The following is an 18,340-nucleotide window of genomic DNA, read 5'->3' on the forward strand; positions in this document are numbered from 1 at the left end:
AGAATTGAAAATGAGTAACACAACAAGCTCTCACGCCACAGTAAAATGGAACAAAAATGCTCAATACTTCCAGTATTTTTTTTTTTTGTGTGTGTGTGAATGGTCTTTATGCAGATTTGAGTCTAGCTCCCACTTGTGTATTCAAAATCAAACATTTAAAAAAGATGATTGTGATGGGTCAGCCCTTAGCTTTCACATGGCAATGCTGCTTTTTGGCCTGAGAAAGCTTTTCACCGTTGCCGAACAAAACTAAGATTACTGTTTACACTTGGATTTAAAATGCGATTTGGTGACATGAACACAGGTGGACGGTTGAGACACATCGCTGTTCACACCTGTGTCTATCACTCATCTCCATCTGACCGCGTGTGGTCTCACTGTCTACCTCACTCCCACAAAGGGCCCCACGCACAGTAACTACATCCACACTCTCCCCAGTCATGTTAGCGGTTGTGTCGGTACAGCTGGAAATATCGCAGCAGAATCCAACATGTCTCCTTCCATATGACAAAAGATGGACCATCAGGCAACCAACTTGCCATAATGTAGGCAAGTTGGTTGCCTGATCGAGCAGCCACCACATCCTTGTGGGGACGCATCAGGACGTATTAGCACTTACACTACAAAAGATATGTGGTGGTCTTGGACCACATCAGCAAGTGCTTTGAGTGATCGGATGACAATGTGTTTTGGTGGTCGTGTACACTTGTATTTAGTGCTGTCCACGTGGGGTGGCTGTGGCTCACAGGTAGAATGGGTTGTCCACTAATCGTACGATCAGAAGTTCAATCCCCGGCTCCTGCAGTCTACATGTTGAAGTATCCTTGAGCACAATATGGAAACCCAAACTGCTCCTGATGGCTGTTCCATTGGTGTTTGAGCTTGTTAAACAGTGAGTAGCAGCTGGCACCTTGTATGGCAGCCTCGGCCACCAGTGCGTGAATGTGACAAAACGCACTTTGAGTGGTTGGACGATTATAAAGGCGCTATACAAGTGCAAGTGCAGGTCCACTTGTGATTGGACACATTTTAAAACTAAGTGTAAACAGGGTTTCAGATGCAACAACCACATTTTGTGGCTGTAATTATTGCAAATTTCATGGCCACAGCCCAATCTGTTGTGAACTGAAAACTCAACCCGCTGGATCAGAGGATATCACCCCTTATCTTCACTTCCATTACTCCCTACACCCTACAACCTTTCCCCCTTCTTCCACATTTCTCACACTGAATCCATCCATCTGTCTCGCTCATCCCCTCCTTTTCTCCCTCCTGTGTACATTTATGACCTGAACATTCAAAAGAGAAACCTCCAGAGAACCATGCAAGTGACTTCTGGTTCTTGCAGATCATCTCTGAGACAAAGCCCCTTGTCACGTTAATGGCTTCACTACTTTCAAGTCCCTCAGTGGGGGAGTCTGAATGAGTATAACACTTTAACCACATGTTAAAGACTGCAGCAACATGTGGCCATTTGCATGATGATGATGTGTGCGAGTTAGTGAGATGGAGGGAGCTATGAATAGAGATGGAGAACAAGTAAAAAGGGATTCAGATAAATAAAGGATGAGGGATTAAAAAGACATTACGGAGGATTTTGTGCTTAAAAATGTTATTTTTGCACAAAAGAAGCACAAACATCTGCTTTTATTTAGTGAATTTCCACATGTCAGTTTTGGTTGTTTTTCTCCACAACAACATTCAACAGCTGATTGTAACTAGACTGTAGATGTTTTGAATATCAAAATCACTGTTTACTCAAGTGTTATTTCTTGACGGTTCTATCAAGAAGAGACAGAAATGATAACACAAGAAAAAATGAAATATAGAAATATATACCCCGCCCCCCCCAGGACTCGTGTCACACCAGTATATCCTCTGATCTACTCCATGTCCCTATCTACTTCCAAGCTTTTTTATGTGAATTAGATCAAAAAAAAAAAAAAAGAAGTGGATTACTCATTCTCCACAGAAAAGGCAAACTGCTTTCCTATTCTTTTGAGCAAAGAAGCCTAAGTGAGAGGGGGAGAGTGTAAGAGTGAGAGTGAATCAGCAGAGTACATTTCAGATGAAGGAGAGTGTTGACAGTATTTATTCAGCTGTGCTAATGTTAGGACATTTAGCGCTGTAGAGGAAAATACTTACCAAAAGTTCTCTCACTTTCACTTACAGTATATTCAAGTGGGAGCAGGCACTCTCTTTTTATACACACACATACCTACTTCTACCACTGTCCATACAATGGTGGAGTGAAGGGTGCATGAGTGAATGCAAAGCTGTGTGTGTGTATGTCCATGTGTGTGTGTGTGTCTGTGTGTGGGTGTGTGTGAGAGAGCGAGGCTTGTAATAGATCAGAGAGAGAACAGTTTTGGTGCACAAAGCAGGGCCAGATGTGGAGCAGAAACCAGATCCCTGGACAGAGTGTAATGGTCCATCCGCTGACTTAACCAATCCAAACATGAAAGACACAACCCCGCGCACACACGCGTGCACACATGCACACAGACAGAAAGTAATTACATGCACTGTACATCCACAACATAATAAAAAAGCGATGATTTGACCAATCAGTGACAAAAGAATAGTGTTCACTTCATCAGAGGGAATTACAAGACGTCAAAAATACACTCTAAAGTTTTTAAAAAGGCTCTGTGAAGTTCAGGGTTATTTTGGTTGGGCTTGCAGCTAGCAGCTAACAGTGCTAACGTCATGCTAAACAATGACAATAGTGCTGACAGAGCTAACAGTGTCAGCCAGGGGGAACTGGAGGGCTGGTGCTACACTTGTGTGAGGATGCTGCTCCGATATCAGCGGCATCAGCAGCAATGTGGTTGCAAGTGGTAAACATACATGCACACGTACATAGAGGGAGTGTGATGTCATTTTCAGCTCAGGACGCTTCTTAAATAGCAAATAGTTGTTTGCTGCTATATAATGCTCTAAATGCCTCATACTGAACCTTAATAAAATATGTTATTTTACAGGAGCCCATTTGCTGTCATATAACACGAGCTACAGAGCATGTAGTCCTTTGAATGCGTGCTCTGTAAACATGGAGACTGTTGGAACAATAGCCTCAGTGATTAACGAAATCCTGACCTTAAACCTAAAAATACTCTGAGATGAGTCAGTGAAGAGGCTGTCCAGTGAAAGGACTAAACCTCACGTGTTTTATTTGTTGTTGTTGTTTGTTCACTCTTCAAATGCACCAAAACCTCGGTGAACATTATCTTTCCAACCCGGCTATCTGAAGGTTAGATACAAACCACTGAGCACTTATATATCCTTGTGGTATATCACAAAAAAAGGCAGAGCATAAAAAGGTCTAAGTAGCAACGTAACATATGAACATGTGCTTTTTGAGTTTTACTATAGTCGTAGTGGTAAAAAAAAAAAAAAAAATCCCATTTTAGCAGAACAATCCAAATTTATGTCGAGTCCGTCCTCGTCAAAAGTGTGTGTTTTTAATAAGGCTCTAAATATCAGAACATCCCATTACCCATTATCTAAAACCTTATTATCAGCACCATTGTAGAAATAGACAATGCCTGTCACAGTGAATATTACATTTGAAAATTGAATATTTAAATGAATCCCTCACCTGTGCGACCCTTCTTATCAGTCCCATTGTGGGAAAAGACAATGCATTACATTAAAGTGAATATTATATTTCATCTCCGTCCTGTAGAAATTGCATATTTTCAGTTTAACCATTTCTTCCTGACATTGTCCACTTTGTGCAGAAAATGTTTCTTGACCTTGCAAGCAAATGAACTCACTGATAATGTATCAGTGTCACCACTGCACGGCCAACAACAGGAAAGTCTCAGTTTGAGTGTCACAATAAAATGGCAAAGTTGGACAAGCAAAGTTTTTGCAAGAATGTATAAAGTAATATTTGAATGAAGACCTTGAGGAGGAAACCAATTACCTTCTTTTCAGAGGTGTGACGCACTTGTGTTAGCTCCTGCTGCAGATGCTCCATCTTTTTGTTGGCGTGGTGCAACTGGTCCTGGATCTGCTGCCTCTGCTGTCTCTCTGCATCCAGGCTGGTTTTGGTCTGATCCAGGGTTTCACTGATGTCGCTCAACATGCGCTCACTTGTTTGTAACTGAGTGGGGAAAGCAGAGATACAAAGAAGGGGAGAGAGATGAAGAATAAGTACAGTATGTCTGGTTTGAACCTCCTCCAAAGGCTGAGAGAGGAACAGTTGCAGGCAGGCGGGCAGCTGTAGTGAGAGCTGAGGAGGAGAAGCACACAAGGAGAAGAATGGGTGAACCGTTACAGCAAGATACGAGCAGGAGGAGATGAAAGTATAATTTAGGGACGTTTGCCTCCGCTCTGTCTCCATAGCAGTGAAAAGGAACATCATAAAAGGCTTTGTGCCAAGCTGGGGAACCCTACAGTTACTGCTTTGACTCAGGACCAATAAAAGTGCTCGACTACACATCATAAAGTCGTGAGACACTAACTGTAGTCTAGAGCTTCTTAAACCTTAGGACAAGGCTCACAGAGAGCTGTGGTCCTTTATCTATTTGATCCACCTCACAAAAGAGAAAGGATGTGCTATTATTAACATGGCTCCCTAAAAAACACATTTCTCTATTCGATGTACACCGAAATAACACTGCCAATCTCATGTACACTAGGGCTGGGTATTGGTGCTCAGTACCTTTAAGGTATCATCCGAAATAACCCAGTACCAAGTAGTATAGAAACTTCTCCAGTCAAATAATTTTTGCATTTGATCCTTTTTTTTGGAGAGATGTAGTAAGAAGTGACTACTTGCATGGTTTTGCATGTAGCCAATCAACGTGTTCTTTGATTCGTCGACTACCATAGCAGCTACAAGCCATACAGTCTGTGGTACAGTGAAGTCAAGCACAGGATATTTGACAGAGTTGGCAGTTCAGAGAGCCGAGATGCCTCCAAAACATTTGAAAAAATGGCTGTGCTACATGCCTGTGGCGTCTGGAGACATTTAACACAACTGGATACCACCATTCTCATGATAGGTATCGAAATATTACGTAGAAAATAAAGGTATCAAAGGAAGTAATCTATTGGTATCAGTATCACTTACTACCAGTCTTTGGGGTACACCCTGGACAGGTCACCAGACTATCACAGGGCTGACACATAAAGACAGACAACCATTCACACTCACATTCACACCTATGGGCAATTTAGAGTGACCAAATAACCTGCATGTCTTTGGACTGTGGGAGGAAGCTGGAGTACCCAGACAACCCGAAGAAAACCCATGCTGACATACTGTAGGGATAACATGCAAACTCTGCACAAAAGGGTTCCCCCACCCTAGATTCGGATCAGGAACCCTCTTTCTGTGAGGCAACAATGCTAACCACTGCTCCACCATGCTGCCCTGGTATCACTTACTACTGATCTTGGAAATATCTCTTTAAATATCTTTTGTATAATTAATAGAGCTGTAAAAGTATAAATAATACTGTTACATCTATTACCACTCAGCGCATCTTGTCGGCACACAGTAAGTGAGCTCCTGTTAACCTGTTTCTATCAGCTTTTAAGTCAACTGCAAACCATGTAGCTGCTTTTGTTGGCAAACTAAATCAAACATTCTCTCTATGAACAGACATTATATCAGTAAAAGAAAAGGAAAAATAGAGCAGTTTGAACTAGATTCAAACCCGTGACACAGAGCATGCAAAGTGAGCACCGGCACAAAAACAAATACAGTCTTAAGATGGCCGTTTAAACTTGCTGCCACCTCCAGAGCACAGTAATGATATCAGTAAGGTGACAGGGAAATTGAGTTAGTGTTTGAAAAGTAAGGGTATAAAGTCAGCCTTTAAGAGAGTCTTTCAAGTGTTCCCTAAGTCAAGTAACTAATGCGCTTTTATGTTGAATATACTTTGTTTAGTTGGCTCCTGGGCAGTCGCACCACTAAAACAGTAGTAACAGATGAATGACTTGGCTTGGTCAAGGACACAGTAAATGGGTTAATTTAAGCCTAAAACACATCACTGCCACGCGCCACACTGATATACCTAGAGGGGGGGCGCAAGGAGGAGGTGAAGAAGGAGAAAGAAAGAAATACAGTAGGAGCCAGACAGAGAGAGGAAGAGAGAGAATTATAAGAAAGAGCGGGAAAAGGACAACGAGAGAAACCTAAAGGCCATTCCATTCATCATGCGTATGACTCTTTAATGTTCCCATACATTACCATTGGTTCTCATTGGGGCGAGGGCGAGACCGGACAAGGGAGATGAGAGAGAAAAAAGGGAGACGACAAGAAAGAAAGGATGATCTGAGGAGGAAAATAATGAACGGACAAAAGAAAGAAACAAAAACAACATTTAACCCCTCCCCCACTCTTGCTCCCTCTCATGGCTAAGTGATATTCACACGAACATGGTTCTTTATTGTACAACGAGCCAACCCTCTGCGGAGCTAAGATGGTGGCGATGAGTTATTAAATATGGAGAGAGGGCGAGAGGGGGAAGGCGGAGGAGGAGGGGAAGAAGGACGGATGATTAACTGTGAAGGAAGTAAAAGATGAGGAGAATTCCCCGATGTACCTGACTGGATTTGATTTAGAGAAGGTTGCCCAATTCTGTTCCTTATTTAAGAAGAGCTCCCCTCCTGTGTGTGTGTGTGTGTGTGTGTGTGTGTGTGTGTGTGTGTGTGTGAGAGAGAGAGAGTGTGTGTTACCTACTTTGCTCTGCAGTGAAGCCCAGCTTTCTTTGAGCTGTGCGTTGTCTTGGACCAGCTGTTGTGTGTGTTTCTCCTTCATGGCCAAGGTTCCCTTCAGAGAGTCCTGTGTGGCTCGCAGACCAACCACATCCTGGTCCAGGTGCCTCACATGCTCCTCTCTGTCTTTCATCTAACACACACACATGGACAACAGAACAGCCTGTACTATACATTACTGTACATATACGTACACACTAAGACTACAGCGTGTAGGTTTTACTTGCACTGTGGTTATGCAAACACTGACGATGCAAATAAAAGTAAGCTACGTTAAGCAAGTTAAATGTAAGTTTTGTATTAAGGTTTTTTCCTCCATACATTTTACATCAAACTTACGTATTTCTGACACTATTGTTAATATTTTTTGTCACTTGACTGCACATAAAGATGAACGACATCACAGCTCCCCAACAAGTGAAGCCAAAACATTGCGTGCATTCCGAAACGCATTCGTTTTCTTTTTACTTTTAGTAGGTACTGCAGCAGCCCTTAAGTACATACAATTGCATGTAGTATGGACAAAAGCGGGACATACTACTGTCTCATAACATTACGCCCTGAACATTGAACCTCTTGCTTTTATATCCGTTACCTTGGAGATAAAACAAACGCCACTAACCAAATTCACCAGAGACGAAGATTGACCCGGAGAGCTCTGCTGTTGTTACTTTGTGACGTATGAAGTTTAACTTTAAAGTTATAACTGCACAGATTGTAGATTATAACGTACTATATTTGTGACAGTTAGATTACATCTGACATTGTTATTTTTATAGTTATGTCCTTTTGTTGTTTGTGATATTCATGATTATTTTGTTAAACAGTCAATATTCCTATTAATACTATTCAACTGGTCATCGGTTACTCTGTCATTTGTAATTGTGACATCTGAGAGCTCTCAATCAGCTGTCAAACAGCAGTCATCTATTTGTGGCTCAGCTGATGTGACGTATCGTCCGCTGTGCAGAGGATTGTGGGTCAGAACAGCCAGAAAAGCATGCTTGCTTGCATCCTGTGAAATTGGTCCAGATGTAGTTGAACATCCTGGTAATTTTTGGCATACTGCATTTGGCATACTATGTATTGGGATATGCTAAATCTTTTTCCTGTGTACTAAATAGTATGGTAGTCTGGGTATTGGAACGCACCCTGGCAGCTACAGCGGCTACAGTAAAGGTCTTAAACCCCATCGCCTTCATGTTAGCAGATAGGACATGGGCCACACTAAAGTATCAAAGTAAGCATCAAATAGATTTTGTGTCTGTGAATTCAGGTCTTATCCCTCTGATGTATGTTCAAGTGTTCAATTTTCTGCTAATTTTGGTTTTAATTAGTTCTTTGATGCTACAAAAAGGGGGTGTGACATGATGATTGACAGCTTTGCATGCCAACCGGTGTGCTTGCAATCAACAGCGCTACTCGCTATTGAGTTGAACAGGTGCATGATGAAAACTTGACGTCATCAGCACTAGAGATGCACCGATCCAGCTTTATCAGTTTCGATACTGATCCCGATGCTGTGGCTTTGGGTATCAGCCGATACCCGATGCCGATCCGATACCATGGTTGACCTAAAAAGCTATACTTTACATGTAGAACAGAAAAGACTAGAGGCATCAGGCATTGGTGACTACACAGTTCTTTCCTAAGTGCAACAGCAGTTGAAATAGTGTGAAATGCCTCCACACAGCAGATTCTCTCCTTCGTTCCATGACGTATGACGTAGCTCGCATCACAAGAGATTTAAAGGGAAAGGATTGCCTCAGGTATAGGTGGCATTTTCTGATAGCCGATCCATCTATTTTGATGATATCGGGGCCGATATTCGATCCAGATATCGGATCGGTGCACCCCTAATCAGCACAAGGTGGCAGCACCTGTATCTGGAATATTTTGACTTAATTTTTGTAAAGTTCGAGGAGGTGGAGACGCGTCTTCCATCTTTATATATAGTCAGTGTTTTTAGCTGGTTTCACCTCTACATTCGGTCAGTGACCCCCCCCCCCCCAGAAACAGTCACATTGTCTTTTTCAGTTTTGTAAAAATGTTATACACACTAAAAAAGCTAAGATTGGATAAGCACAGAAAAACGTCTTTTGCCAAACATCTTGTAATAGTCTCTTGTGTGTCTCTTGAGCACCAGCTCTAACTGATCACTGTGGGAAGTCTGTCCAACAATGCTTTTGGCAGATGAACTAAAGATAATTCCATGTGAAAACAACAATTTATCATTTTTTGTGTGAGGTCCATTAGTCTCTGATATTTTGTTTGACAAATGTTCAAACTCTTGTCTAACCACTGTTACGTGATATTTATAGCAGCATGTAAAACTGGTATTATTCTTATCATCAACCTCAAAAATTAATATTGTAACTCATCACCAACAACAACAGAGAACACATAATGGTTTTTATGTAGACCTGAAAACTACAAAATACAACCTATTATTGCACATACATTAGTGCTTGAGTAATTATTGGGGGGACAGAGAGTGATTATTTCTAAGGAAGCAGACAGTGGTTGAACTCCTCACCCCGTGCATGAATGTGAGTGTGTGTGGGCCTGTGGTTCAGAACCCCGAGCCAAATCAAAGCCCCTATTCATTAGCACTGTGTTAAATGAGCCCTGTGTTAGATTAGTACGGAGGCTACACAGACAGTCAACACAAATACACACACTTTCAAACGCATTTCCATACACGTTGTGCATACACAAGTGTGTCAGACGGGATGGTTTGGGATCTGAGAGACAGGAGGACCACATGCTGATATAACCACACACACAAACATGGTGGGTATCTGTAGTGCGGTATCTTTCTTAACTTCTGATCTCTCTCAAGCTCTCTTGTCACCTCCTCTAACAGCAGACTGTGGTTCCGGACTTGTGTCTTGGCACGAGCGCAGCCCGCCCCTGCCTCAGTGAGCTCACCACACTACGCAGTATATATATCATCCAACCTATTGTAACGGCGAGCTAAAGGTGGCCTTTTATGCAGTTAACTCATCTACAGCATGGCTAATGGATGGTAACAATTATAAGCAATGGGGCAGCCAGCACCGCGACACTGAATTAAAATTACTCTTTTATCTGGATATTCCACCAATTTTAATGTGACTATTGGGAAATAAAATAAGTTTTACAAAACTGAGACAATAGGGTGTGAATTTCAGAGCTTCAGCCAAGTTCAACACATTACATAAGTGGGCAAAAGTTCATGTTCTCTATGGTAACCCATCAATAGTGCAAGAGGGATTCCAGATGAAAAACGATTATGAAGCAAAAGGGCCAATTTTCTGTGCATTTTAAATATTATCACCATCAGTGTTAAACCAAGTTAAAGCAATGATATCTCTTAAAATCCAGCCCATGTAACTGTTTTACTGCACTGTATGACTATGATTCATGTTGATACTTTATATGCAGTAGAAACTGTATACAGTATATCCAAATATTACAGACAAATCTTTCTATAAGTGACACCATTAATCTATATCTTTACTTTTTTTTTTTTTTTTTTTTACATAACTTCACGGTTGTGCGTTTAAACTATAAGCTTAAGTCTAAGGTACTGCCAGTTCTAAACTCAATGAGTGCAAACAAGAAAGCAGGGCAGCTCTATGAGGACTAAACCTTCTCCAGCGAGATCAACTTTAGCACTTATGTTTAATAACTTGTTAAAGTCATCACTTACCTGTTATTAACATTAACTACATCACAACATGATCAAACCTAGATGCACTTTCTTTCCTCTGAATGACTAAATAAATTAGTATCTACTATCGAGTCATTTGGTCTCCAACACTGAACATGAGAAGTATCTTTTAGGTTTATGTAGCAATATACTGTGGCTGTGATTTGTGTGCAGCAGTCTCCAGCCTTTGTTTTGCTTTGCTTGTTTGGTTTAAGTTTCCTCTGTAAAGAATAAATGTGTAACAGAATCGTTTACAGTATTTTGCTGAAGCAGAAGGCATGCCGGATGGGTCAGACATTTACACAACTAAATCCCGATCAGGCATTTTTATTAACTGATTGCTTTTTATTCCCAGGTCATCAGATACCAACACTTTAGCCCCATTTCCACCAAGCAGTCCAGTACACTTCAGTTCGGTGCGTTTTTTTCCATTTCCACTGTGAAAAGTTGTGGATGGTACCAATGGGACCGCTCCGTACCGTCCCCATTTTTGGTCACCCCTCTGTTGGGGTACCTAGCACACAGTGCACACTGCAGTCTGTTGATTGGTCAGTAGCGGACGGTCACTCTGCTCAGGGCTGAGTTGTGGCTGGTTTTGAGGCTCATGTAACCGCTGTTAATACCATGGAGTGTTTTACATATATTGGCAGACTGTAACTATAAAATTAAGGATGTTTTGCTGCCTCTCACAGCAGCTGTAGTTGGTGAAAAAATACCTTAATTCACTGGGCCGACTGCCAGCAACTTTTAAGTGTGAACATTTAGTTGTTATGTTACTCAATGCATGAGTTGGCGATGTGAATCCATCAACACACCTTGAATTTCTATATGACAGCTTTGACCATTACTTTAGTTTTTATACACATACACTTTTAGTGATAAATGGATCATTATATATGTATATGTACAGCATTTATGTGTATTAATTCTGACCAGGTTATGTGAACTGCATCTATTTTAATCCTCACATGTAGAAGAAAAAAGCGTTGTTCCTGTGGGCTCCAGCAACACTAAACCCCTGAGCTTGCCTGAGAAGGACTAAATGCACAAACCCACTATTTTTAAATATCCCATGAAGAAAGACGCTAACTGTAGCCTGTTCTATTTTGTTCTGAAAATGTCGGCGTGCAACCCCGCTCTGAACGATAAACGAGATGGAGACTTCCCCGTGTCACTGGTGATAAGGAAATACAATGGGTGCTTGACACAAACAGCAGTCTCCTGGGTGAAAGTCTTGTTTTGTTTGACCCATTCACCTCATCTTCTGACCATCCTGCGCAGATTTTCTTGCTCTTTTTACTATGTCAGTTGCTCTCAGCGTCAAGAATTGCCTCGGATGGGTATACATTGGAGTAAACTGGAGATAGTTTAAAGATGCTAAAGGGTGCTAAATCACATGCCAAGGGGCGTAACAATGCGTCAGTTTTTGATGACCTGAGGATGAGAACAAAAATCCTGTTTCACTCTTCACTGGATGTGTCAGGTAAGCTACACAATATGTTACTTCATTGCTTTGGTATTTTTGTGGCCGTCTCACCTTATGGGACTGTATTCCTCAAAATAATATGTGAAATATGTTTGAATCTGTTTGGAGTAAAGTCTGAGATATTAAGTTTCAAATGTTCAGCCAAAAATATGTATATTTATCTAAATTAATGTGTCAGATCAGGATTGTTAAATTAACAACATTGGTAAGCAAATGATAGAGTCCAACTGCATGTGAAGACTTTTAAGGGTAAATGGGGATAATAATGTTTTTCATTTCTGTAGCTAGCTCTGACTAAGTAAAGCTAGTGAGCACAATGAATGATTTAATAGCTGATGCAGCAGTGTGTGAAAATATTGCCACAATGGCAGCCACATGGCAAAGTGCCTGCAGGAAAACAAAGTACGGCAATGTAATTTGATTTATAATATGGGACTTTGATTTTTCTGACTGGAATTTGATTCCTAAAAAGGCAGCTGGTGGCGTACAGTGTTTAGCTATTTATTCATGGTGGAAGCGATAGTCTTGAGTTTTATTACCAGTGCTATATTCAGAGCTGTGACAGTCAGACAGTTACTGCTCCTGTAATATTTTTATTTGTATTATCGATTCTAATTTCTGATGAAGATTTTCTCAGATATTCATACAGTATGACGCACTTTCCACAATCCCACCCACTGTGTGGTCACTGCTATCTATCCATGAGGCAGCTAGTTAAAGATCACAATGCCTGTCAAAATCCCTCCTATAGCCCAAGGTCTTTATGCCACTGACTTTCAGAACTCCATAATATTGTTACATAATTAATACATTACGGGGACTTTTCTCATCCCCAAATCTGCCACCATCAGAGATGATTAAAAGTTCCCATGTGGTCTGTGTGAAGTCTTAATTCTCCAGTGGGGGAGTATAGGACCTTGGCTGGAAGTCCTGGAGAAAGAATATCAGATTTTGATTTTATTTCAAATTAGTGCTTAAGCCCTGGACTTTCATATTAGTAGAGTCCCTATTGAGAGAGAAACCTCAATCTGATCAAGTCTCATTACTTTAGCAATTAAGGTTTCACCCCTGGGGTCCTCCCCTCAGCTCCTGCACCCCCCCTCACCTCCTCCTTCTCCTCCTCCTGTCTCCTCTCCTTTATTCTCCCCTCCCCTCTAGCCATCATATGTTTTTGCCACTGAGGCGGACGAGAGGAGAAAGGGAGAAATGGCTTGCGCAAATCCTTGATTGGTCAAAGTCTATCCTCCATCTAGGATTACGAATAGAAATGGAACATTTGAGGACAAAGGAAGGAGGGGTGAGATGGGAAGAGACAGAAAGAAAGACAGAAAAAAAAGGGAGAGATTGAGTGTGAGAGAGAGAGAGAGAGAGAGAGAGAGAGAGAGAGAGAGAGAGATGTGAGTTGCAGAGTTATGGGCACAGAGAGAGAGGGTGGCTAATATAATTGAATTAAAAAGATGAAGCGGGGCCATTTCTAAGCAGGTGGGAGTGTGGAGTGAGAAAGAGCAGGCAAGATATTAACTTCTAATAAAAGAGAGATTAGAAAGTGGCTAGGAGGACTGCTCTGTCTTTACCTGTGGGAGTGACGGCCCCCACATAACCTTTCACTGCAATATGCACACTGATATTGGCCGCCATATTCTGAGCATACCACACACACACAGACAAATGCATATACACAAGCATACGTGCATCCGGAAGAACCACGCATCCAATACACACACACACACACACACACACACACACACACACACACACACATATATATATATATATATATATATATGTATGTATGTGAAGAAATATGTGACATTTGAGGAGACACACACACACACACACACACACACACACACACACACACACAGCCATGAGTGCAGTGTGACAGCAATGCATTATCAGCTCTCATTCAATGATCCAACAGGCGGCAGCCATCAGATAATGAAGACGCAGCTCTTTGGGAAGCCGCTGCTATACAGACAATTAATTAACTAATTGGTCTAACGAGCTCGTTAAAGCCGTGCTTTTTTGGCAGCCGGTGTGAATACATTAACGAGGCTAATTCAATTAAACAGGTGCAGATTTCACAGCTGCCTCTCTCACAGGCACACACACACACACACACACACACACACAAATCCTACAGGTGTTGTGTGTACATGTTCGCTCCATTTGACTCTGATGTCTTTCTCGGCGAAACCTTGGCATTCGATCAAAAGCATAATGATATGCAGATCAAGTGGTGTGTACTTTGTGTGTTTGTGTGTGCGCACTCCTGTCAGTTCTTGTGCCTCAATGGGCCAGTGTGCCTTTGAATCAAAAGTACAGCTCAATAAGCTGTAGCAGCATTGGTAATCTGTATAATTGAAAAGGGTATAAAATAGGTGGGAGGAAAACTGATTGAAGCGCTATGATAGCGTACTTAAATTAGCTAACAGAATCCCAGGGGTCAAGCAACGATGTTAGCCAAAGCGGCACGATGCAATACAATTCCTGATTTGCTCCAGAGCTTTTCAATATCACACATTCACATCATATCGTACATTCATGCTGGTTCTTGTGTGTGTTTGACAAAAAAAGTCTGCATGTGTAGAGCTTGAAAGAGCCTGTGTCAATTGTTCACTTATCTCTTCTTACAAAAGTTCATCCTAACAAACAAGACTTTGGGCAACTTGCTAGCCACACTGGTCATAAGAAACTGTACTAGAAAGAGATGTGTGTTTGGATATCAGTGTGCAAAAACTTTAATTTTATTTGCAAAACTATGCGGCTGACATCTAATTCATTTATTCCCCTCTTGTCCTCCTCACGATCAAACAGTGAGGAAAATGTGTTTGGAGCCAACAGTCTGCTCAGCAGCCGATTCCACTGTCGCTTTGTGTTACGCTAAACTCAAAGCCTGCCCACTTTTTAGAGGCCAAATCAAAGGCGTATTTGTAAATTAATAAGTTATATCAAGTTATCCGAAATACATGAAGACAACTATGTTTTTCTCACATGGCTCCATGGAAAACAGTGGACATATTGATTCACTGATTGCTGTTTCACAACAGCAAAATAATATCAAAGCATCCCTTTATAAACTCTCACACAACTCGTGCAGTCTCAATTATCCAGTTGTATTCTCAGAACTTCCCAAACACATGCATTAACTCTAAAAAAAAAACGTATCATTATTGGAGGGCAGTATTATTGGAGGGCGAATTGGAGTCTGGCTTTGAAGAGAGCACATTTAAATTGTAGGGTTTTAGCCAAAATGCATGTGTTTGTGAAGTACTGGGTATACGACTGCATAAATGGGACTTGGATTATACTGCACCAGTTGTGTGAGAGTTTGTAAACAGATGTCTTGATATGGTTTTGCTGCTGTTAAACGTGGCCCCCGATCAAATCCATAAATCAAGATTTTCGTTTTTAGTGGAGGCATGCGAGAAAACAAAGTTGTCTTGACGAATTCAAGGTAACACGACATACTAACTGATGTACAAATGATCATTATATGGGTGAAGTTTTCCTTTAGGTCAGAGGTTTTAAATTCATTTAAAGCGACACTTACCTTTCTGGAAATTTTACGCTTTTCTTTGTTTAGGTTAAAATGCTAGTAATAAGCTGATGGTACACTAAAATGTAAGTGAATTCCACCAGAGATAAAAACTCATAATTGTACCATTCTCATATGGTTCTAAGACAACTCCGACCAATCATTGCATTCGCACGGAATGCAATGATTGGTCGGAGTTTTCTCCTGTCCTGTCTGTCTTCCCCACGTGGAGGCCTCCGACAGATGTAACCGCTCTTCCTTGTTTGTTGCCAGTCACCAGTGCTATCTAACGTTAGCGTTTACGTTATATTATAAAACTCATCAGTCATCACTGACCCCAGGTAAGTTTCAAAGCTCCGGGGTTGCCTTTGACTGTGCAGGACATTATATGACAACACAGCATCCAGTTGCTAATGGTTAACGTTAGCCTACTGCAGCGTAGCCTCTGAAACATTAACGTTATCTTCCTTGTGTGTTTCCACTTACTAGTAAGGTTATCGCTACTATCTAATGTTAGCACTGTCATCAGTCATCACTGACTCCTGTTGAGTTTTAAAACTCCGGGGTTACATTTGACTGTCTTTGTTGTAACGTTACACTTGCGCTCCTCTTCCGTGTATCTAACATTACCTTGCCAACGTCAACGTCTATCATGAACGTAACGAAGACGTAATGGAGGAGGGGGGAGTAGGCCTTTGGAGGGAGGTGGAGTTGCAGGAGGAGGGGGGTGGGACTTTGGAAGGAGGCGGAATTTGTGGATGTTCAAATTTTTTCTAAGTGTTGCGTGAAATGCAAGAAAGGTAAGAGTTGCTTTAAGTTCAGGGGCCACATACAGTCCAAAAGTAGTGCAAAATACTGCTGCTCGGATTTGAACTAAAACAAGAAAACATGAGCACATCACTCCAGTCTTGTTCTCACTTCACCAGCTTCCTGTTTGCTTCAGGATTCATTTTAGGATTTTATTGCTTGTTTTTAAGGTTTTAAATGGCACAGCACCTCCTTATTCATGTGAGCTTTTACACATCCACACACCTGTCAGAGCTTTGAGGTCATAGATCTAGACTAAAAAATAGAGGTGACCGAGCTTTTTGGAATAGTCTACCCGTGCAGATAAGAACTGCTCAGACCGCTGAATCTTTCACGACTTTACTAAAGACGTAACTTTTTTTTTTGGCTTTTAATGTGAGCTGATCTTTGACATCTCGACTCCACATATTGTTTTTGTTTGTTTGCCCTGTGTTTCTGTCTTTGGTCAACTCTGGTTGTTTTTAAATGTACTATATAAATAAAGTTGACCTTGACCTTGACCATGACAATCTTACCTTTCGTCTCTCTTCTCTCAGCTCTCCGGTAAGTTGGTCAATCCTCGCCTCCTTCTCCTCCATCCTTCTCTCAAACAAGGCGCTGAGCTCAGCCCTTAAAGACACCATCTTGGCCTCAGCCTGGAACACAGTCAGGGTTCAGATTCATTCACTGTCACACACAAAGTGGCATGTGCGTTGTTTTCACTCAAAGACCCTCAGATGTGAAAATTGACAGACAAATGATTATGAGTGACATTGTGTGGAATCACTCTCATTTGAAGCAATAAAATGGCAAAAAGTACACACACATCACCCTGAGATTTTTACCATGATTTGATTTTTCACACATTAGACAACACAGATATTGGCCACACACATACAGATGGACAGAACACACAGATTATATGCATATATATTACACTAACGCATCCAAACATAGCCGAGTGGGACTTCTGCTGACACAGGGCTTGTCTGAAGGCGGTGGGCTTATAAGTCTGATGTGTGATCTCTGTGTGTGTCTTTGTGTAAAAATGTATATGCATGGTAATTTGGTGGGTTTGGTTTGTTATGGCAGCAGCTACAGCAGGAGCTCCCTCATAGGCTGACTAAAGCGCTGAGGTCGGTGGTTAGCTAAACTCCCATGGAGATGATACCACTGATTAATTTCCTCCATCTCCATCGCCTCCACCCCCTCCCCCCCCACGATCCATAGGTCCGCCCTTCTTTCCCTTCCCCCAGCCCCTTCAGCCACTGCTGAATATTAAATCAGTCCCTTTTTTAATTTTCAGATAACCACAGTTCATTTTTCTCCAAGTGTCATATATCCATGACAAGGTGTAGCAGCCTATATATTAGGGACGGCTGATGTGAGTTATTGTTATTGTTATCTTTTTTCCATTTACCGCCTGTGAGTGTCCAACTGTACGCTATGCATGGCTAAATCATTACCTGCGAGTGTGGTGCAAATATCGAATTACACCATTAGTAATTTGCAGGGAAATTTCCTATCATGACAGTTAGACACGATCGTGTCGCGGGCTTAACGGCACCACAAGTCTCTGTTTCACCGTGACACAGATATTGCCTGTGGTGTTTGTTTCCTGCTAGTTTATAATGAAGACTGTGTTTGTGTGTACAGGGAGAAGAGGGTGAATCTATACTGCTGTAGTGTGTTTTACAGTGATTTTGATTTTTGCCACTACCACTTAGAGACTGGTGTTAAAGAGGGAACTGACACAGAAGAAATACCTAAGAGCAATTCTGCAGTTTTACAATACATATAGATACACACACACACACACACACACACACACACACACACATATACGGTATAGATATAACTCCGTGTGTGTGTGTATTCTATGTGCAAATACACACACAGGCACTATCGCATGCACACATGTGGACACAAACCCACACAAAGACAGACACACACCGTGGGTGTCATCACTCAATGTCCCAGCTGCAAATGAAATCTCATTCTCTCTAACAATCTGAGTAGCCCACTCTGAAATATCTCCCTGCCTCCCTAACCCCACCCCCCCTTACTCATTCTGGATCTCCACTAAATCACACCCAATTTT

General features: G+C 41.6%; 1 protein-coding gene across 1 annotated transcript in view; it reads right to left on the reverse strand.

Moving 5' to 3' along the window:
* LOC117265081 (uncharacterized) overlaps window positions 1-18,340 on the reverse strand; it is a 76,448-nt gene that overhangs the window by 10,642 nt on the left and 47,466 nt on the right. The window contains exons 8-10 of the mRNA XM_078162604.1: window positions 16,776-16,895; window positions 6,701-6,868; window positions 3,932-4,111 (exon numbers count right to left, since the gene is read on the reverse strand). Of these exons, the coding sequence (XP_078018730.1) occupies window positions 3,932-4,111; window positions 6,701-6,868; window positions 16,776-16,895 (468 nt within the window). The remainder of the gene's footprint in view (window positions 1-3,931; window positions 4,112-6,700; window positions 6,869-16,775; window positions 16,896-18,340) is intronic.

This window comes from Epinephelus lanceolatus, chromosome 20 (assembly GCF_041903045.1).
Source record: "Epinephelus lanceolatus isolate andai-2023 chromosome 20, ASM4190304v1, whole genome shotgun sequence".
Classification (NCBI taxonomy): Eukaryota; Metazoa; Chordata; class Actinopteri; order Perciformes; family Serranidae; genus Epinephelus; species Epinephelus lanceolatus.